The sequence below is a fragment of the Pan paniscus genome, chromosome 2 (assembly GCF_029289425.2).
Source record: "Pan paniscus chromosome 2, NHGRI_mPanPan1-v2.0_pri, whole genome shotgun sequence".
In the NCBI taxonomy this organism is placed as follows: domain Eukaryota; kingdom Metazoa; phylum Chordata; class Mammalia; order Primates; family Hominidae; genus Pan; species Pan paniscus.
Window position 1 is genome coordinate 45,423,134 of NC_085926.1, and position 18,527 is coordinate 45,441,660.

At 42.8% G+C, this 18,527-nt stretch overlaps 1 protein-coding gene across 2 annotated transcripts in view; it reads left to right on the plus strand.

Moving 5' to 3' along the window:
- Nucleotides 1-18,527, plus strand: part of LARS2 (leucyl-tRNA synthetase 2, mitochondrial) — a 159,883-nt gene that overhangs the window by 69,979 nt on the left and 71,377 nt on the right. For both annotated transcript variants that reach the window (XM_003818489.5, XM_008971820.5), the window contains 2 exons: nt 15,292-15,399; nt 17,494-17,653. In XM_003818489.5, coding sequence (XP_003818537.1) covers nt 15,292-15,399; nt 17,494-17,653 — 268 coding nt within the window. The remainder of the gene's footprint in view (nt 1-15,291; nt 15,400-17,493; nt 17,654-18,527) is intronic.

Sequence of the window (18,527 nt, forward strand, 5' to 3'; positions counted from 1 at the left end):
CAACACCAAAGGCTTCTGGGTATGAGAGAGCCTCACTGTTGGGGTTGAGCTCTAGGAAGGGCTGGGAGCCATGGATGTACAGACAGGAAGCAGCTGAGCCTCATCACTCACTTAGCTGGTGATGGGCTGGTATCTTCAACTGTAAGTCAAGTATAGCACCTACATTGTAGGCCATTGTTTGCTGACGTTTCAACTTACTGCCACAGAGGTCAAAAATCATCCATAATTATATCAGTGATAAAGCTTTAAAAAAGAGAGAGGGGGGCCTTTAAAAAAAGAGAGAGAAAAGTGTCTTCAACTGTGTAGTTCTGATGAGACCTCCAGAAAGATAGAATGAAATCTCAGATAAGTAAATGGACTTTTGGTTTATTAACTTTGGTGCATGTCTTTCCCACCCAACTCTAGACTTCACATGCTTAAATTTTTCAATGGAGGTCCAGAAGAGATTATCTAAAAGAATTGAAGAGATGGCCGGCCTCCATGAGAGAAGGCCAAGTGAAAATGAACTAAGCCAGGCGCTAAAGCTTGATAAACTGGTTCTTGGGCCTTAGTTTTCTCATCAATACAATGAGCAGGTTGGACCAAGCAGTCTTTAAGGTGCCTTCTAGCTCTTTCCATGTTCAGAGATTCAAGGCAAAACCAATCATTGAAAGCAGGGGCTTGCTTATTAAGTCACCAAGAGCCTGGACAAAAAATCAGTTCTGTAGGTACTGGAACCACTCTGTGCAATGTGCCCTTTGAGCTTACCAAGTTTCAAGGTGCTGGAGTTGAGGGGTCACTCCCTGAAACTCCAGAGAGAAATGGTTAAAGCAAATTAGGGACATTCACATGGCAATTTGGTGACCTTTGTATTCTTATGCATGCATGAGACTGGACATAAGTAGGGTCTGAAAAGGTAAGGGCATCATGAAGGACTACTTATGGCATGTCATGTTGTTCTTCCCCTGTGGTAGTCACCATAAGAAGGATAGTTGTCCCCTTCCATGGTGGCCTGTGAGTTGCTTTGTGAGTATCAACTGAAATGGACTCTGGGTTAGATCCAATACTGTTGTTCTTATATGCAAAGAAAGCACAAGGTTCTCAATATCCCGTGGTCGCTACAAAACTTTGTGAATTAGAATTGTAGGACGCCAACTCACAATACCAATGCCATACAGAAATATGACCTCTAGTTTTCTCACATAAAAGACATGTCTTAAATGAGGTTGTTTTTCCATTTTCATTTATTCTGAATGCAGCAGAGAATAGCATATGGATTTGGAGAGGTGCTCATTAGAACTTGTTAACATGGTGCCTTGCTCCTTTTAAGCACAGCAATATTGGAGACTGAATGTGAAGAACAAAGCTGAGGATGTTGCATTCTCTATCACCCCAAGCAGTGGGAGCCCCTGTCTGCTGACAGTTGGGGTCCACTACATTACTGGGAAGGATGCTTGGTTACCTCTTGGACCTGTCAGATGATTCTGTTATAGGCATTGTTGGAAAGTCCACCTAATTAGCTCTTTTGTTTTGACCTCTGCCTCTAGTTGAAAATGTAATAACCTAACTGAGGAGCATTATTCTTTAAATTGTCAGCTGTGAATTTTCAACTGTTCAGTGGAAATGGTTAGTTACCATGGTGACTCACCTGGTTCTTGCTGAACTCCTGTGCAGATGTATTGAAAAAACTGTCTTTTGAAGTCAGCACTTGGTTTACTCTGAAAATCTGGAGAAGAGGGAGAGTAAGACTCCATGAAGCCTAACAGAGAACAGTGCTATGGGTCTGAGAACAGAACAGAGACACAGACATGAGGGGGCTGTGCAGTACTGGAAAACATTGGCATTATGACTCAGCCAAGGGTATATAGTTGAGACCCCCAGAAAGGCCATGTATTAGAGTAGGGATGACACCCTAAGACTAACGACAAAATCAAAATAGACTCATTTTAATAAAAAATAAAATAAGCCTGAGTGGTTCAAAAGGAACTTACAGAACAAAACTCAACATCTTTAAAGGGAGACAATGTAATCCAGACTCCCAAGGTTGTATCTGCAATGTCCAACATATAATTAAAATTTACTAGACTTGAAAAGAAGCAGGAAATTATGGCCTAAAATCAAGGGGGAAAAAAAGGCATTCCAATAGAAATAGATCCTGAGATGACCCAGATGTTGGAATTAGTAAATAAAGCCAAAGACATCTATTATATAAATGGTCTGGGACTTAAAGGAAAACATGGTCTTAATGAATGAACAGATGAGGAATCTCAGGAGAGAGTAGAAACTTTTTTTTTTTTTAATGAAGCAGTTAGACATCTAGAATATAAAAATTTAATATCTGAAATGAAAAATCCACTCTTTGGGGCTACAGATGGATAAGTAAGGGTTAGGTAGACATGAAACTTCAGGGAAGCTCCCCCCTCACACACCTATGTAGTGAACAGCATGTGTAGTGGCCTTAAAACAGAAAAGTATATGATGGGTTTGAAAAACTAAAAGGACACTGTAGCTTAAGCGAAAAGAGCCAAGCAGAAAGGCTCAAGATAGGGCTGGAGAGATGTTTAGGGGCTAGATCAGGCAAGGCCTTTAGGTCTTAAGGAATTTGCACTTTAACCATGGGGACCATAGGAAACCACTAAAGGATTCTAAGGAAGGGAATGGCATGGTCAGATTTATGTTTTTATAAGATCACTGTGGAAGGAAGGGCAAGTGTGGATGCAGAGAGACCAGTTAGAAAGCTATTGCAATGGTCCAGGCATGCAAATTTTAGATGTGGGTGAGAATAGTAGAGAGAAGTGAGTAGGTTAGAAAAATACTCAGGTGGCAAAATCCATAGAGCTTGGTAATAAATTGGAGGAGAGTATGTAGGAGATGGTAACATCAAGGAAGCCGTGGCTTGAATAGCACACAGGGAGTCCTGGAAGAGACATAGTCCTGACCCTTTTCAGTTTGAAATGGCCAGGAGATATTTGAGTAGAGATATGAAATAATAGGAAAATTACTATTTGGATTATATGGGAAATTATTTGGGAAATTAGGTCCAAAACTTCAAAGATTGAGTGAGATAGGACATCTATTTTAAAACCTGGTATGATAAAAATCGTCTTGAGTTAGTGAAGAAGTCCTGCTATATATAGATAAGATTGAGATGTTGAATCAGTTAGTAATGCTTTCGGCTGCAAGCAGCTGGAAACCTGAGAAATGGTGGCTTAAACAAATGGGAAATTACTGTACCCACATAACAGGCTGCCAAGACTGAACTGGGATAGGGTTCTGGGTTGTCATCTCAGTAGTTCTCTTGGCCCTTTCTTCCTGTCACCTTATGGCAAGATGGTTGCTGCAGCTCCAGACATCGTGTCTCCATTCAGAACAGGAAGAAAAGGGCTGGGTACCGTGGCTCATGCCTGTAATCTCAGCACTTCGGGAGGATGAAGTGGGAGGATCACTTGAGCCTAGGAGTTCAAGACCAGCTTAGGCAATATCGAGACCCCAATTTCTACCAAAAAAAAAAAAAGAAAGAAAGAAGCAGAAGGGGCAGTGCCAAAAACTGTTCCTTTTGTCTAGAAAACAAAAACTTCCTCAAAAATCCCCAGTAGAATTCCACTGATGTCCTGTTAGCCCCAAGTGTGTTTTGGCCACCTCCAGCTTCAAGGGAGACTAGGAAAGCAGGCTTGGGCTTTTTAGCTTCTGTAGTTGAGCTGGAGGGGGGAAGAGGATGGGCAGTAGGTGCTGGGATAGGCAGTGAGCTGTGCCCGCACAGTTATCTTTAGAGCTTTGTATTTGCATCTCGTTTTGCAGCTCTGTGGGCTGCCTCTGTGATGTATGACTGTGGTCTTCTTGGGAGCATGGCTGTGAAGGAGCCCTCCTTTCATTCACTTAACTTCCTAATTTTAAAGACAGTGCCTGATGTGAAAATTACAGAGAACCCAGCAAGATAAAGATGCTTTATTCAGGCTGTTCTGTGATATATTTGATTTTTCTCCTCTTACCCCCCACCCAGTCCTCCTAGGATTGTTTGCTTTGTGAAACATTAAAAGTGATTTCAGCCACTCATTCTGTGAAAAAGAAAACTTGCAGTAGGAGTATCTGAAGAACATGAATTAGTCTTGGCAGAGCTGTGTGGGCGGTGTCTTGTGGGCAGCACTGCTGAGGTGAGAGCAAGGGGAGGAGGATGGATTGGAGCCTTGTATACAGCAAGCGAAAGGGATTCAGAGTCTGATGGAATGCCTCAGTCCTGGCAGCAGAGTGACAATTGGAAGGAGAGGCAAATAGAGAGAAGGCCTCCCATTTGAACTTCTCTATTAGAGTTGTGATTTTGATTTCTCCTGCTGACTCCGCTGGCCCCTCTCGGCTGCATTGCAGGCTTTCAGCCCCTGGGCACCATGCACGCGCCCCTCCTTGGTGTTAAATGGACATAAACATGCCTTCATGGTGCTTAGTCAACCCCCATACCAAATTGGTGGTTATGTTTTCAGGAGTTACTTGACAGCTGCTGTAATACAAAGTCTGTGTTTGCCTCTCATTTCCTACCTGATTATCTCAGATCAGGGCTCAGGCCTTTCTTTGTACCATCTTACTGAACCCTCACTTTAATCTTTTGAGGGTAGGTACTCCTCTTATCTTCATTTTAATGATGAGCAGACTGAGGCTCATACTAGTAATAAGTAATAGCATGGGGATTCAAATCTGAGCAGCTGAGCTGTTAACCCGCAGTCTCTCCTCCTTCTCTGTGGTCTGAATTCATTCATTTTTTTTTTTTCCTGAGATGTTATTGAGTGCCTGGCCAGACCCTAGGCAGGGTGCTAAGAATACAGACAGAGCAGCTGAGGTCTCTGCTCTTAAGGAGCTTAGACTTTAGTGCCACAGACAGTGGTAGACATGAGCTGTCACATCTCCTGCAAAAGAGTGCAGGGGAGACGAGGAGGAGGAGCCCCAGATCTGCCCAGCGGTCTAAGGAGGTATCACTGAGGAAGTGGTGAAAGATAGGAAGCACAGAATGTCTACAAGGGAGCATCTTCTTGCCCTCCAGATGTGCAGGAAACCTTATTCTTCATCAAGTATTTCTAAGTAGGATGAACTTCTGCTGGTGAGAAGCAGATGGGCAACAGTGAGCCATTATGAAATCAGTGGGCACTGGAGGTAATAAGCGCCCATTTTCCTGCCCTCTTTGTTCCTGTCCTCCTGATTTCACCTGTGAGCTTGTGGGTAAAGCAGAGGTACCTTTACCAGAACACACTGGTCTTGTTTTACCCTGCAGAGCATGCACACATGGGGCTGGAGGAAAGAGGAGGTGAGGGGAGAGAAGGGAAGTTTGTGCCAGGAGTTCTTTGGAGGAGGTGGCGGAGGATGTTAGAGCGAAGAGACAGCCTCAGAGAAGCAGTGAGGCAGGGTCCAGCCTCCAAGAGTCATCTGAACTCTGGAATGAAGACCGTTAGGGGGACCTTTGTTCCACCTCTGAGGCACTGGGATACTTATGAAAGCATTTGGCTGCCCTCTAGAAATTGGGCCTCTTGCCTGGCTTTCTGCTCGTAACTTCAGATCCTGTCTCAGCCCCAGAACAGAGGCTGGGTCACAGGTAGCACCAGGAAGTGCCTCTCCAGTCACATCGTCCCCTTAATCCCCTTCACCCCTGTCACTCCTGTGTTGCTCTAGAAGCTTTGCAAAGGAATTGTTAGAGAAGTTTGGTAACTTGACCCTACTCTGCCCTCTGACCTCAAGAAAGCACCTCCTCCTGTTTGTGCATCAAAGCACTTCCTCCTCCTGTGTGTGCATACTGCGCCTTCTAAGGGGGTGGGGCGGCAGCACAAATTAGATGTTGGCAGAAGAGGCAAAATGACAGAACTGAGAGGAACAAGTGAGAAATGTTTAGCAAACTGTCAGCTTCTCTGCAGGGCTCTGAGGACCAGGCCAGGGCTGGGATTTGGTGATGATGATGCTGCTTGGGTTTATCTACAATGAGGGCTTTTTCTTAAAAGCTCTGTGGCTTCGAAGCTCTTACTGCATTTATCCCCACCATGCCCCTCTGTGGTCAGACAGGGCTGAGGGTGGCCTTATCCCTCCTCACTTTAAAAATGATTAGATACTGTGGGGTAGGAGGCCAGAGCCCATGCCGGCTCTGGACCCCTATTCTCAGACCAGTGCTGAGCCACACCCTCAGAGCCCTCAGCCTCCCTGCCAGGATTCTCCCTCATGCTGGGGCTGTCTCTTCTCTTGGCTACAGTAGATTCTGCTCCCAGTCCCAGGGATCTGGTTTTGACTCCCTGTCTCACAAAGCTAATTAATAGTTAAATTCTGCTCCTTCTTACATAATATCTCCTGCTTCTGTTTTCTGTTTTCCCTGCCTCTCCAGCGTCTTTTCTCTCCTAAGCTATTCTAAACTGAACTCTCTGCTTTTCTATCCTCCATCCTATGCTCTCAGCCCTCCTCAGCATGATTGCTGGCCAGAGTGGCCAGTGCCACAGGGACCAGGTGGAAGTTGTTACTGGGAGAGCCAGCCCCTCAGAAGTCCTTCTAGGGATGGGACTGGGCAGGGGTAGGAAGGGCACAGAGGCCACAGAAAAGTAGACAACTTGAGGCTGGCTTTTCCCTGTCACTTCCCAGGCGAGCAAAAAGCTGCCTGAATAGAGGGAGTAAAATCTTTAATAACAGCCCGGGGCCAAGGCGAGATGCTGGGAGGAGGCACCTGGCTGGCTCTCAGCAGGCCTGAGAGGGAACTTCCTCCAGGAAAGGTCCTCCAGGGGTTGGTACAGGGCTGGGCCTTCGCTCTGGGATTCAGAAACCAGTGGTGTTTCTAAATGGTACAGAGACAGTACAGGCCATCAGGTTTCCCTCCCTGAATGCAGGGCCTTCCTGCTGACCTCCCAGATGTCCCCCACCAATGCCTAGTCACATCTGTATGTAGTCTCTATTAGGTCAATTCTCTATCATCATCTCATTTCCCTTAGCCCTGACTTCTTGCGCACACTCCACTGTCCCTCCCTGTCAGGGAAATAAAGACAGGTATGCTTGGTACACGTACTCCAGATGTATGAGAATAAAAGAAAACTTCTGCAGTCTCTGGGTCAGCAACCTGCTCTGCAAAGAGAAAGGTTTTCATGTTTTGTTTCCAAGATGGAATGACTGCAAAGGAAAAATGGAAGAAATAATTTAATAGTATACTTCTTATGGTATATGGACAATGAAATACATTGTAAATTTGATCAGGAACCATAAAGATAGAAAAGCATTTTGTGTTCCTTTTGAACCCTGAGTGGCCTTTTTGAGCTCCTGTTTCTTGGGTGTACAGGTCTTCTTGAGGTGTCAGCCTGGACTCCATGGGAAGAGATGTATTTAGCGTCTTGTTGAGGGGTCTCAGGGATCGCTGCACAGGCCTGGTGAGTGTCACCAATGAACCTCTTCAGCTTGGAGAGTTATTTGAACTTCAAAGCTAGAAGAAACTTGAGAGAGCATTTAGCTCGGGTCTCTTTTTAATCCCTGCCCTGATCTGAAAAACATAAAAGCAAATAAACAGAAAACCCCTCATGCCTGCATTTACTGCTGCTTGAAATTGCAAAATCAATATGATGTCTAGAAACAAATTAAAATAAATGAATAAGGTGTTGCTTTATTTTGAGCAGCCCACATCATGTCCTTCTCACTCCTTCCCAGGGGGCTGATTGCCATCCTGAGGTGTGTGTCCCATCCTTGAAAATTGCTGACCCAGCCCACATCTTATTATATAATTGAGGTGCCAAGAGCAGGGAAGGCCCAGAACCCAACTTGGGTCTCCTCAGTCCCAGTCCTGCCTTCTTTTTTATTATTATTATTTGAGACCGAATCTCACTCTGTCTCCCAGGCTGGAGTGCAGTGGTACAGTCTCGGCTCACTGCAACCTCCACCTCCCAGATTCAAGTGATTCTCCTGCTTCAGCCTCCTGAGTAGCTGGGATTACAGGCGCCTGCCACCATGCCCGGCTAATTTTTGTATTTTTAGTAGAGACGGGGTTTCACCTGCATTCTTTACCCCTGCTCTTGGGGACAGTTCCCAAGCAACCGAGTATTTCTGAGAATCATGTGCAGACAATAGCCAGTCAGCGTGTGTTGCAGGAAGGCAGCACATTAGCGATAGGAAATGCAGTAAGTACAGAATGGGCACAAATGGCCAGGTAATGGAAAGTGTGGTGATTAGAGGTTTTCTGTTTTGTTCTTGGTGGAATTGACTCATTGTCCTCTCTGTCTTGCTTTTGTCATTATTTACTCCAATGCTCTGTCCTTACCCTGGGTTCTTCTGAGCCCAGCTGCAGAGAGACCAGTAAAGACTGATCCAATGGCTGCTGCTATGAAGGAAGCAAATAGTCATTAACAGATACATACATGTCAATACTGTGTTTTTCAAAATAACCATTCTCTTATGCAGAGAGACACTTTTCCACAGCACCTTTCCACTTCTCTGTGTATTTACTTACTGCTACCAGATGGCTAGCTCTAAGTGTCAGATTTGTTCAAAATAGAGACAGTAGAGCTGTAATAAGTTGAAAACTCAGGTAAAATACATTCTGTAGTTTTAAAAGAGTATATTAACAACATGCTTTTAACTATGTAAAAGCATATATATAAACACACATACAAGATTTTATCAATCCTGACATGATTAGTTTTAAATTGAATGCCCCATTAAGAAAGAAAAATGCTCTCAATATATTGTAAGATACCACTGATTGTAAGACATGTCCCAGTGTCAGAGTTTTTGGGAAAATGTATGTCTTAGAGTGAATAGAAGATGCGATATAAGTAGGATGGAAAGATACAAAACAAAATATTAATAGTCATCTCCCTGGGTATTTTGACCAATTGTGGGTAATTGTTAATTTTCTTCTCTTCCAAATTTTCCATAAAAAGATTATTGCTGGGCAAGGTGGCTCATGCCTGTAATCTCAACAAGGTGGCCAAGGTGGGTAGATCGCTTGAGCCCAGGAGTTCAAGACCAGCCTGGGCAACTGGCAAACCTCATCTCTACAAGAAATACAAAAATTAACTGCATGTGGTGGTGTTCACCTATAGTATGTACCTATAGTCCCAGCTACTCAGGAGGCTGAGGTGGGAGGATCACTTGAGCCCCAGGAGGTCGAGGCTGCAGTGAGCCAAGATCACCCCACTGCACTTCAGCCTGGGTGACAGAGTGAGACCCTATCTCAAAAAAAAAAAAAAAGATTATTATCATTTTGATAATCATAAAATAAAACGGCATGATATCCGGGTTAGATCATCATTTATTTACACATCTTCTTTAGACCTGAGTGTCTTCGAAAGGGATGGTCTTATGTTCTTGCAAATATTCAATCTATAGGGAGGCTTCCAACTTGAAGGTAAGTGAGTAGAATGTCCCCTGGGATGGCTGTTACCATTTTGTTTTTTATGATTAGACCAATAAAAGCTTTCAGCCTTGCCCTCAAGACTCTCCTTTCCTGGAATAATATGACCACTTTTCAGGCAAGGATAGTCTAATGCCACAGATTAGGCTGAGGACAATTTTCGAGTTGTAGCTATTTGACTACTCCCTCCCTCTCCTGTGGGAGTCTCTCTCTTATCTTGTAGACCCAGGGGCAGGGAGGTGACATAGGTGGCTCTGAGAATCAGAAGCAATCTCATCAGACAGGTGGCTCTGTCATTAGGAGAGTTTGGCCTTCATCGTCTGCATTCTTACCAGTGTGGTGGTGACATTTGAGAACCTGTAGTCACCTTCTCTCCAAAGTTAGTGGAATTAGAATTGTTCTGCTGCTGAAAAGGTGGGTCAGAGGGGGAAAGAAAAGATGGATAAGTGTAACCTGAGTGGATACGTGGATAAGAAGAGATTAGTCAAATTGGCTGCTGCCATACTTCCTGGTTCCCTTTACTGCATCCTTTTCCACAGATCACGTACATGGGGCTGTGTAATGAAATCCCCAGGGCATTCCCTGATGCGCATACCTAGAAAGCACATCCTTCTTTTCTAGCACCAGTGACACCATTTACATGTATAGGAGTCCTCTTATTGGAAGCTATTCTATAAAGCACTTGGTTTGTCCCTCTCTTTCCCATAGCTCTGGGCTGTGCACTTGTATGTGTGGCTGCTTGGTGCCTCTTTTCCTCTTGCCCTGAAATCCCATGAAACCACACCTTGTTGGCAAGTCATATATCATTAGCAGGATGCCTTGCTCCGAATGGATTATTTCCCTGCTGGGTTAACAGCACCCGCATTGGAATTGAGATTCTTGGATAGCACAGTGGTATTTGCAAATAAATGTTTTGCATTGTGATGCTACAACAAATGGATTTTGCTTGGAATACATATCACATTCCAATGAGAGGTTGACGCAGGGCTATCATGGGGAGGCTTTATTATATTTATGTATTTGTCATGTCTTCTCTAAAGTCAAACAAGGTAAACATCATGCCAAATGGGTTTTCTTGTTTTTTGTTTTTTTGAGACAGAGTCTCACTCTGTCACCCAGGCTGGAGTACAATTGCGCTATCTCGGCTCACTAGAACCTCCGCCTCCTGGGTTCAAGCGATTCTCCTGCCTCAGCCTCCCGAGCAGCTGGGATTACAGGCGCCTGCCACCATGCGCAGCTAATTTTTGTATTTTTGTTAGAGACGGGGTTTCACCATGTTGGTCAGGCTGGTCTCAAGCTCCTGACCTCGTGATCCGCCCGCCTCGGCCTCCCAAAGTGCTGGGATTACAGGGGTGAGTCACTGTGCCCGGCCGGGTTTTTTTAATGTATAAATCTTCATGCCAGAGTCAAAGCAGGACAGGGGACTAGAGTGCGAGAGAAAGGTCATTCCTCCAGCATATTCTAGAGGGAATGTCTATATTTTTAAACATCTTGCTGCCTTCATAATTGGTTTTCCTTTTTTAGAACTTAAATATATATTGTGCCTTCCCCCCCACCAAAAAAAGAAATTTTGGCAACAAGAATAAGTTTTAGAAAAATATATATAAATCATAATTCAAAAATAATTGCAAATCATACTGATTTATAAGTATGCTAAGTGTCAAGCTTTTAAAAAGTGTACATTTTAATTAGATGTTGTTGCTCAATCTTGTGTCTTCCATTCTCTCAAATCTGTGTCCAGCTCTTAAGGTTTTTGATTATCCACCCTTCCCTTAGTAGCTAATACATCCACTTGTTTTACAGGGTCTGTACTTCTCAGTTTGCTTGCACTTTTTTTTACCTGGGTCTTCTAAAACGTATCATGTTTTCAACCCACTTTTTCTAGAATTCTCATTTGTGGTCATGTCGTACCTTGTTCTTAATGCTTCAGCTCAACTTTCTGTCTTAGGAAGTATGGATTTATTCTTAGCATTACTTCTGCTTCTTTGAAGAGAAAGTCATATTAGCCGCGTTATATTTAATCCTCTTTTTATCCCCAGCTTTTTAGTTTTAATCTTTCTCTCTCTTATTCCTGATTATATTTTGTATTACTAAAACCTTTTTGATTGGATGTTACTTCAGCCCATCTTTTATTGGTGCATGTTCTTAAACACTGGCTCATCTTGACTCATGAATGCCTAATTCTGTTTCAATTTCTTCAAACATCTTCGTTCAGATGGTGTACCCTAGAGTGACAGTGGCAGTCTTTTCAGACACATCCTAGCACAAACGGATTTAAGGCCCCTTTGCAAACCACATTACTTCTATATAGGCCAAATAGCAACCACAGGGAAACTTTATAATCAGAAGATCTGGATAATTCATTATCTTGGATCTGCTGCTGATGGAGTTTAGGGAAATCACATGACCTCTGAACCCCATTTTTAAAATTTATTAAATGAGAGGCATTGAATAAGTTAATGATTTCCAAAGTGTTTCAAAGCCTTGGGAGTCGATAGGGAAGTATTGAGGAATTAGAGGAGAGAAAGGGCATTTCTTTCAACTCTTACATATTGGGTTCCCTCAGATTCGATTTGAAAAAGGTTTCATAGCACTTTTAAAAAGAATCTAAAAACCTGATATTTTCCCAGGTTTTTGGATTCTGTGAGCCAGTGGGATTTTAAGATTTGCCAGTATATGGAAGAGGTACACATACCAGTCCTGTCTGCCAGATGTAAAGACATGAAATGAAGCGAATACCATCTATCACTGTAATTACAACACTAAAAAAAAAAAAAAAAAAAAAAAAGAAGGATATAAACTAAACAAAAACCCCAAAAAAACAAAAACAGCTCTTTAAACAGCTGTAGCACCGTAACTGCTCACATCTTATTCTGGTGGAGCCCTGCTCTGGGCCAGCCCAGGATTGAAGGAGAGGTTATCAGCAGCTATTGGAAAAGGTACTTTCTGAATCCCTGTTCATCAGAAAACAGTCATTAATCACGTGTTTATTATACAGTGGGGACCGAAAAGAGCTTGCAGAGTTGTTCGAGATGTTGATTTCATTTAGTTAATTTTAAAAATTTCTTTTGGTTTTTCACAATATTCATAGATTTGGTTAGGTTTTAAGCAGGCATTGTTCCAGAATTAGCATATGAAAACATTCACATTTCATCCTATTTGAATCTGTCATCCTCATCAAGATCTGAATATTTTAAGCAAGGTACCTCCATAAGAAGTTTCCCAGCCTTGACGATTACATCTAGAAGAAAAAGCACAGTGAGAGGGTGAATACACTAGTGGCTCAGTAATGCTGGTAAAGGAATGGATGTAAAGTGCTATCAGAATTGGACTCAGTCAGGGAGATTGAGCCAATTTTCAGATCATGTAATGTGGATTTGATATGATGGAAAGACATCAGATCCCATTAGACCACATATGGATTTGCTTGGAAGTTAAATGGAGCCTCATTGGTCTTTGGAGAGGAAAAGCTATTGGTCATTTTCAAAGTTTATAATATACTTGCGTGCTCGTTGACATTTAAGACCCCCTACATTGCTCTAAAAATTGAAAAGCATTCTAGAGTACTTAATTTTATCAGAAGATTAATTGTTTATTAACATTATATTAGTATATAATTAACATATTCAAGATCTTCTACTTTTGCTACAATGACATCAAGGCATTACTGTATCAGCTAATGTAGATATATATGTATCAGGATGTTGAAACTTTTATAATCCATTGATGTTAGTTAGGCAACTTGGTTGCAAACAACATAAAGTTACTCTGATTAACTTAAGCCAAGGAGGAATTGATTAGAAGAGAATCAGGTTACTCACAGTTGAATGAGAAAGCCGGGGATCCAAGCTCAGGCAGAAATTAGGGGAGAACAAGGGCACAGCCACAATCTTTTCCCAAAATGGTCTGGTTAAGCCATTGCTGCCATTGGTACCAGCATCTCCAGCCTCTCAATCTGGTGTGGCATTTAAGCCAGTTGATCCTGTGCCTCTGGGTCACCCCACAGTGTTCTGAAACTGTACTGAGCCTATGACTGGTTATACTCCTTAGTGTTAGTGGGGAAGGGAGTGGGATGTGGTGGCAAGTTTGTCCCCTTTCAAGCTGAGTAATGAACCAAGAGACCTGAGTACAGTGGTCTCAGGCCTGGTTCCAATTAGCTAAGTGATATGGGGCAGATTGCTCTCTCCTGGGCCTGTCTGTCCTCATCTATAAAGAGAGAGGATTTTGATGACAATGTCAGCCCCATGGCTCTATGACCAGAGTCTTCCTTCTAGGAATAAAATAAAAATATAAATAAGATAATAGAAGCAGATGTATCTCTAATACATGCCTTTTAGTTAGAGTATGATAAGCTGAAGCCATCTGAAATACAGATATGGGAAAGCTGAATTTAAGAACTGTTGTTATAAAGTAGTAATTGCATAGCAGAGTATCAGACTGAATATGGACTTGGGAGTCAGCTACATCTTGCTACAAGTGTTGCTTCCACAGGTCTATCCCATACTTGTGGAGTGACTTGGGGAAAAGTTCTGAGACTTGTTTCCTCATCTGGGATGTGGAGTATTACTACTTGACTTGTGCTGTTGATGTGAAGATTAAATGAGGCAACATACATAAAAGTGCCTGGTACTTAGGAAGTATTCTGCAAAGGTTATTACTTCCCTTCCCAGATGCCTGGGGATCTGCTTCTGTAGTACTGCTCTCTAATTCTCTCCCTTGAGTACAGGGAATTAAATGGTAATTTAATGAGCATTTGCCCAAGATAAGGCACAGTTCTAGGCTTTGGGCCAGGCCCTGTGTGGAATATAAAGAAAAATCAGAGTTTGCAGTTGAGCCATAGAGATCACAGGCCAACATTTCCCTGTGCCATACTTTCTGAATTCAGATCAGGAGCACTGTGGGATTAAGAGTTGCAGTCTACACAATAACAAACTTAGCAGTTATGTTTTTGTCATTGTTGTTGCTTTACATTTTTATTGTAAAATGAAATATGGGTGATCATATAAAACAAGTATATAGCCTATTGAATTATTTTAAAGCAATAGTTTGCATAGATAGATGACAAATATGAAAGATGCTTTGGGTGCGTGTGTGTGTGTGTTTTTGTTTTTTTTTTTTTTTTTTTTTTTGAGACAGAGTCTTGCTCTGTCACCCAGGCTGCAGTACAGTGGTGTAATCTCGGCTCACTGCAACCTCTGCTCCAGGGTTCAAGCAATTCTCCTGCCTCAGCCTCCCAAGTACCTGGGACTACAGGCAAGCACCACCACGCCTGGCTAATTTTTGTATTTTTAGTAGAGATGGGGTTTCACCATGTTGGCCAGGCTGGTCTCAAACACCTGACCTCAGGTGATCCGCCCACCTCAGCCTGCCAAAGTGCTGATATTACAGGCGTGAGCCACTGCACCTGGCCTGGTTTTTTTTTTTTTTTATCACACATTAACATAGGAATCTTTGTGCTGTAGCCAAATGTTTATACAAATTAATGTCATGTTTCCCTTATATATTTATAAAATTAATACTTTTTAAATGCAAAGATAAAATTTATAATGTCCGATGTATGATATTGTTTAGTTGTGGAACACTCATGAATGACTTAGAGTTTCAAAATTCATAAACTTGAACTTAATTTTTTTAGTTCCTAGACTATGGGAGAGAACGTACTAAACACACTTGCCAAAGATGTGAATTGTGACCTTTGTTTGTTAATTTTCTTCTTTCCGTGAAACCTTGACTCCCTTGGGACAGCGAAATCGGTCAAACCCATCTCACTGAACTGAGTCATAATGAATGCATCTGTTTCTAACCTTTCCTGGCTTCCTCTGACTTAGTGAACAAGGAGAGAGCTAAATCCTGAATCTTCTTTAGTGTCCCTGCTTTTCCTACCTTAACAAGCCGCAAATCATTTGCTTTTTCTTAAATAAACCTTGTGCCTCTACTTCTTTGTTCTCCTTTCATTTGCACAGGCCATGCAGGATGCGTTGGCAGACCTTCCAGAATGGTATGGAATAAAAGGCATGCAAGCCCACTGGATCGGGGACTGTGTGGGCTGCCACCTGGACTTCACATTAAAGGTGATTAAGTAATAGCAGCTCCAGCAATTCATGATCACAAATCGCCTCTACATTTGGGACTCATTGAGTAAACCAGCAACTTGGGACTCCACAGCACCACAGTCCAAACGTGTACAATTTTAAATTTTCTAGTAGCCACATTTTTTAAAAGTGCAAAGAACAGGTGAAATGAATTTCAATAACATATTTTATTTAACCCATTACAACCAAAATGATTCCATTTCAAGATGGGCTCAATAAAAAATGATTTATTAAAGAAAGAGTTTACATTTTAGTACAGTCTTTGAAATCTGTGTTCTACATTTATAGTACACATTAGCCATATTTCAAGTGCTATGATTCATAGCCACATATTGCTACTGGCTACCATATTGGACAGCACAGACACAGAGGGTCTTCAGGGGTCCATGAACTCCCTGAAATTTTATGTGCAAAATGTTTGGGCATTTTCCTGAGCAATGGGTCCATTACTCTCACTGTAGTCTCAAAGGGGTTCATGTCACAAAGCAGATTAAAAGCCAGGGAAGCAGAAGCTAACTGTGACATCATTTCAAAACTAGATAGACTTAGAGCTTAGGGATTATGTTTGAAACTGCTGTGGAAACAGTGCTGAAAGGTCACAACATAAGGCCCACCTATTCTAGAAGGGGTCCCTAAAACTTCTCTGTCTCTACTGACTAGAGAGTTGTTCTATTGATATTTTTTTTATCCTTCTGATTTCTCCTTCTGTCATCAAGACTTTTCTGCTCTGTTCATTTAGTGTCAAACCTGCCCTCACTTTCGTCCCCGTCAAAACCTTTAGGAGGAGGAAGCAGCAGCTGAGACAAAGTTGGCCTTCCTTTCTAGACTCTTGCCTGCTGACAACCATACCTGGTGTCTGCAAGCACCTGCCGCTTGCCACTCAGCTCATAATTCCCTGTGCAGCCTCCTCACAAAAGTGATCCAACTTACTCCAACTGCAAACATGGAAAGCCTCCCATAAGGGAGTGTATACTTTGGAAACATTTCAATAACAAATCCTGGACTGAGCTTTTCCTCTTACCGCTTTCCCAAGAAGGTGGCGAGAGTTCTGAAATTCAGTCCTGCTGTGACTTGTGTTTAAATCTGCAAGGCCATCTCTTTCAGGGCCTTTGCATTTGCCTGAGTGTGGTCCTCATGTTGAAGGCCTTTGCTTCTTAACTAGCATTCGGTGTGGGTCTCTGGGCCTGCCAGCTACTGTGTATGGAATATCTTCTACACTTTCTTCTTTGCCCAACATTTTACTGTGAACATGTTTTTATCTCCATTCCTGGAACCACCTGAAAATAAGATGGGGCAACATAGTGTCTCAGGAAGGAAGCATCTCAGTCCTACAGGGTAGGCCACATCTGTGCCTCTGTGTCCCCAATTCTGGCTCCATAGGTGACACCTAATTGGCAGTTAGGCCAAGTGGTAGACTGTCTTTTAGTTCATCATTGGCACTCTGTCAATGTGTTTGAATAAATGCATGAAGGAAGTAGCACCTGTCCACTCTGTGTCCTCCATGTCTGTCACATTAATTGGCACTCAGTGGATGGCTAATGTGTGCTTCTTCCTTAAAAGGCATTTTAACCAGCTCTAGGGACTCATAGTCATGAACTCAGCTCAGGCCATCCTTTCTCTCTTCAAAACAGTAATAACCTTGGCGCCTGTTTTTCTTGTTAGAAAAGTAGATGCCTTTTTTTTTTTACTCTACCCTTATATCCTTGAAGAAAATACAGCTTCTTTCTCAGAACACAAACACTCTAACACTAATAGTTATTTTTGATTTGTAAACAAAGGAGCCAGAAAAACCAGGAAAGTATCTTTCTGAGCATTCTTGGACCACCTTCAACTTGGGAATGCCTGCATGCCTGGTGTGGGGCAAGTGGTAGGGGGTGTTTCTGAAAGAGGAACTGTGATCCTCTTCTCAGCTTCTGCCAGGCACCATCTCAATCCCCACACCCCTGGCCCAGTGGTCAGAGCTGTGGTCACTGTTGGGGAATGAGGAGGGAAGGGGAAGGGGATACAGTTAGGGAGCAACACAGCCCAAAGGGAGGACTGAGAAATGACATCACTCTTCTTTCCTACCACCAGGTTCATGGGCAAGCCACAGGAGAAAAGCTGACTGCCTATACGGCCACCCCTGAAGCCATTTATGGCACCTCCCACGTGGCCATCTCGCCCAGCCACAGACTCCTACATGGGCACAGCTCTCTGAAGGAAGCCTTGAGGATGGCCCTTGTCCCTGGCAAAGGTGAGCTGGCAAGTTAACGGCTCAGGTGGTAGGATTGCTACCTTACATTTGGATGGCGCCTCCCAGAGTTCAAGGTCCTTTCCTCTATTTCATCTTGCGTGGGTTGTTCTTTGCCTTAGCCTGATTTTTTATGTTTTTATTTTGAAACATGAGGATAAAAAAGAGCTCTGAAAATATTTTTATTACCCCTGGTTTCTCCATGAGGTACTAGTTTGTCTGTGTCTTGAGCTTCTGATTGAAAGCTCAGCTCTCTCCCTTTCAGTATAATCTAAAGTTCTTTTCTCCTAGTTGTAAATTAGGAGAAGATATAGGAATCTATTCTATTAGGAATAGAATCTTCTCGTAATTTATAATTTCACCATCAACTAAAACTACACTGTCAGAGACCAAAGGGAAGCCAGTAAGAATGAGAGCAAACTTTTCCAACTCAGTTTTATTGTTTTAAAGAATTCATGTGGTCATCTGAGCAGTGTCCTGCTCCATACAGATTTTTAACATACCTGCTTTATGAATGGATCAAGCTGACCTAGAATTGGCATATCAAGTTGTACTTGGTCTGTGAAGATTTGAAGATTCTGTGGTTGCAAGCAACAGATTCCATCTCTGACTAACCCAGAGGAAAAGGAGAACACATTGGAAGGCTGTGGGGAAGCCCGTTGCTAGAGGAACAGCTGAAGAGGCAGTCCGAAGGGGGACTTGGAGAGTGCAGCCCCAAGAGTTTGGAGAACAGGAACTCACAGACAGTCCCCTGAGTGCCACTGTCAGTAATTCTGCTCTAACACCGCCTTCAGAGCCTGAAGCACTTGGTTCAAGACTCCTCTTGCAGGGAAAGGTGTTTGACTGCTATAACTGGGGCCCCCAGCCTCTTTCTTGG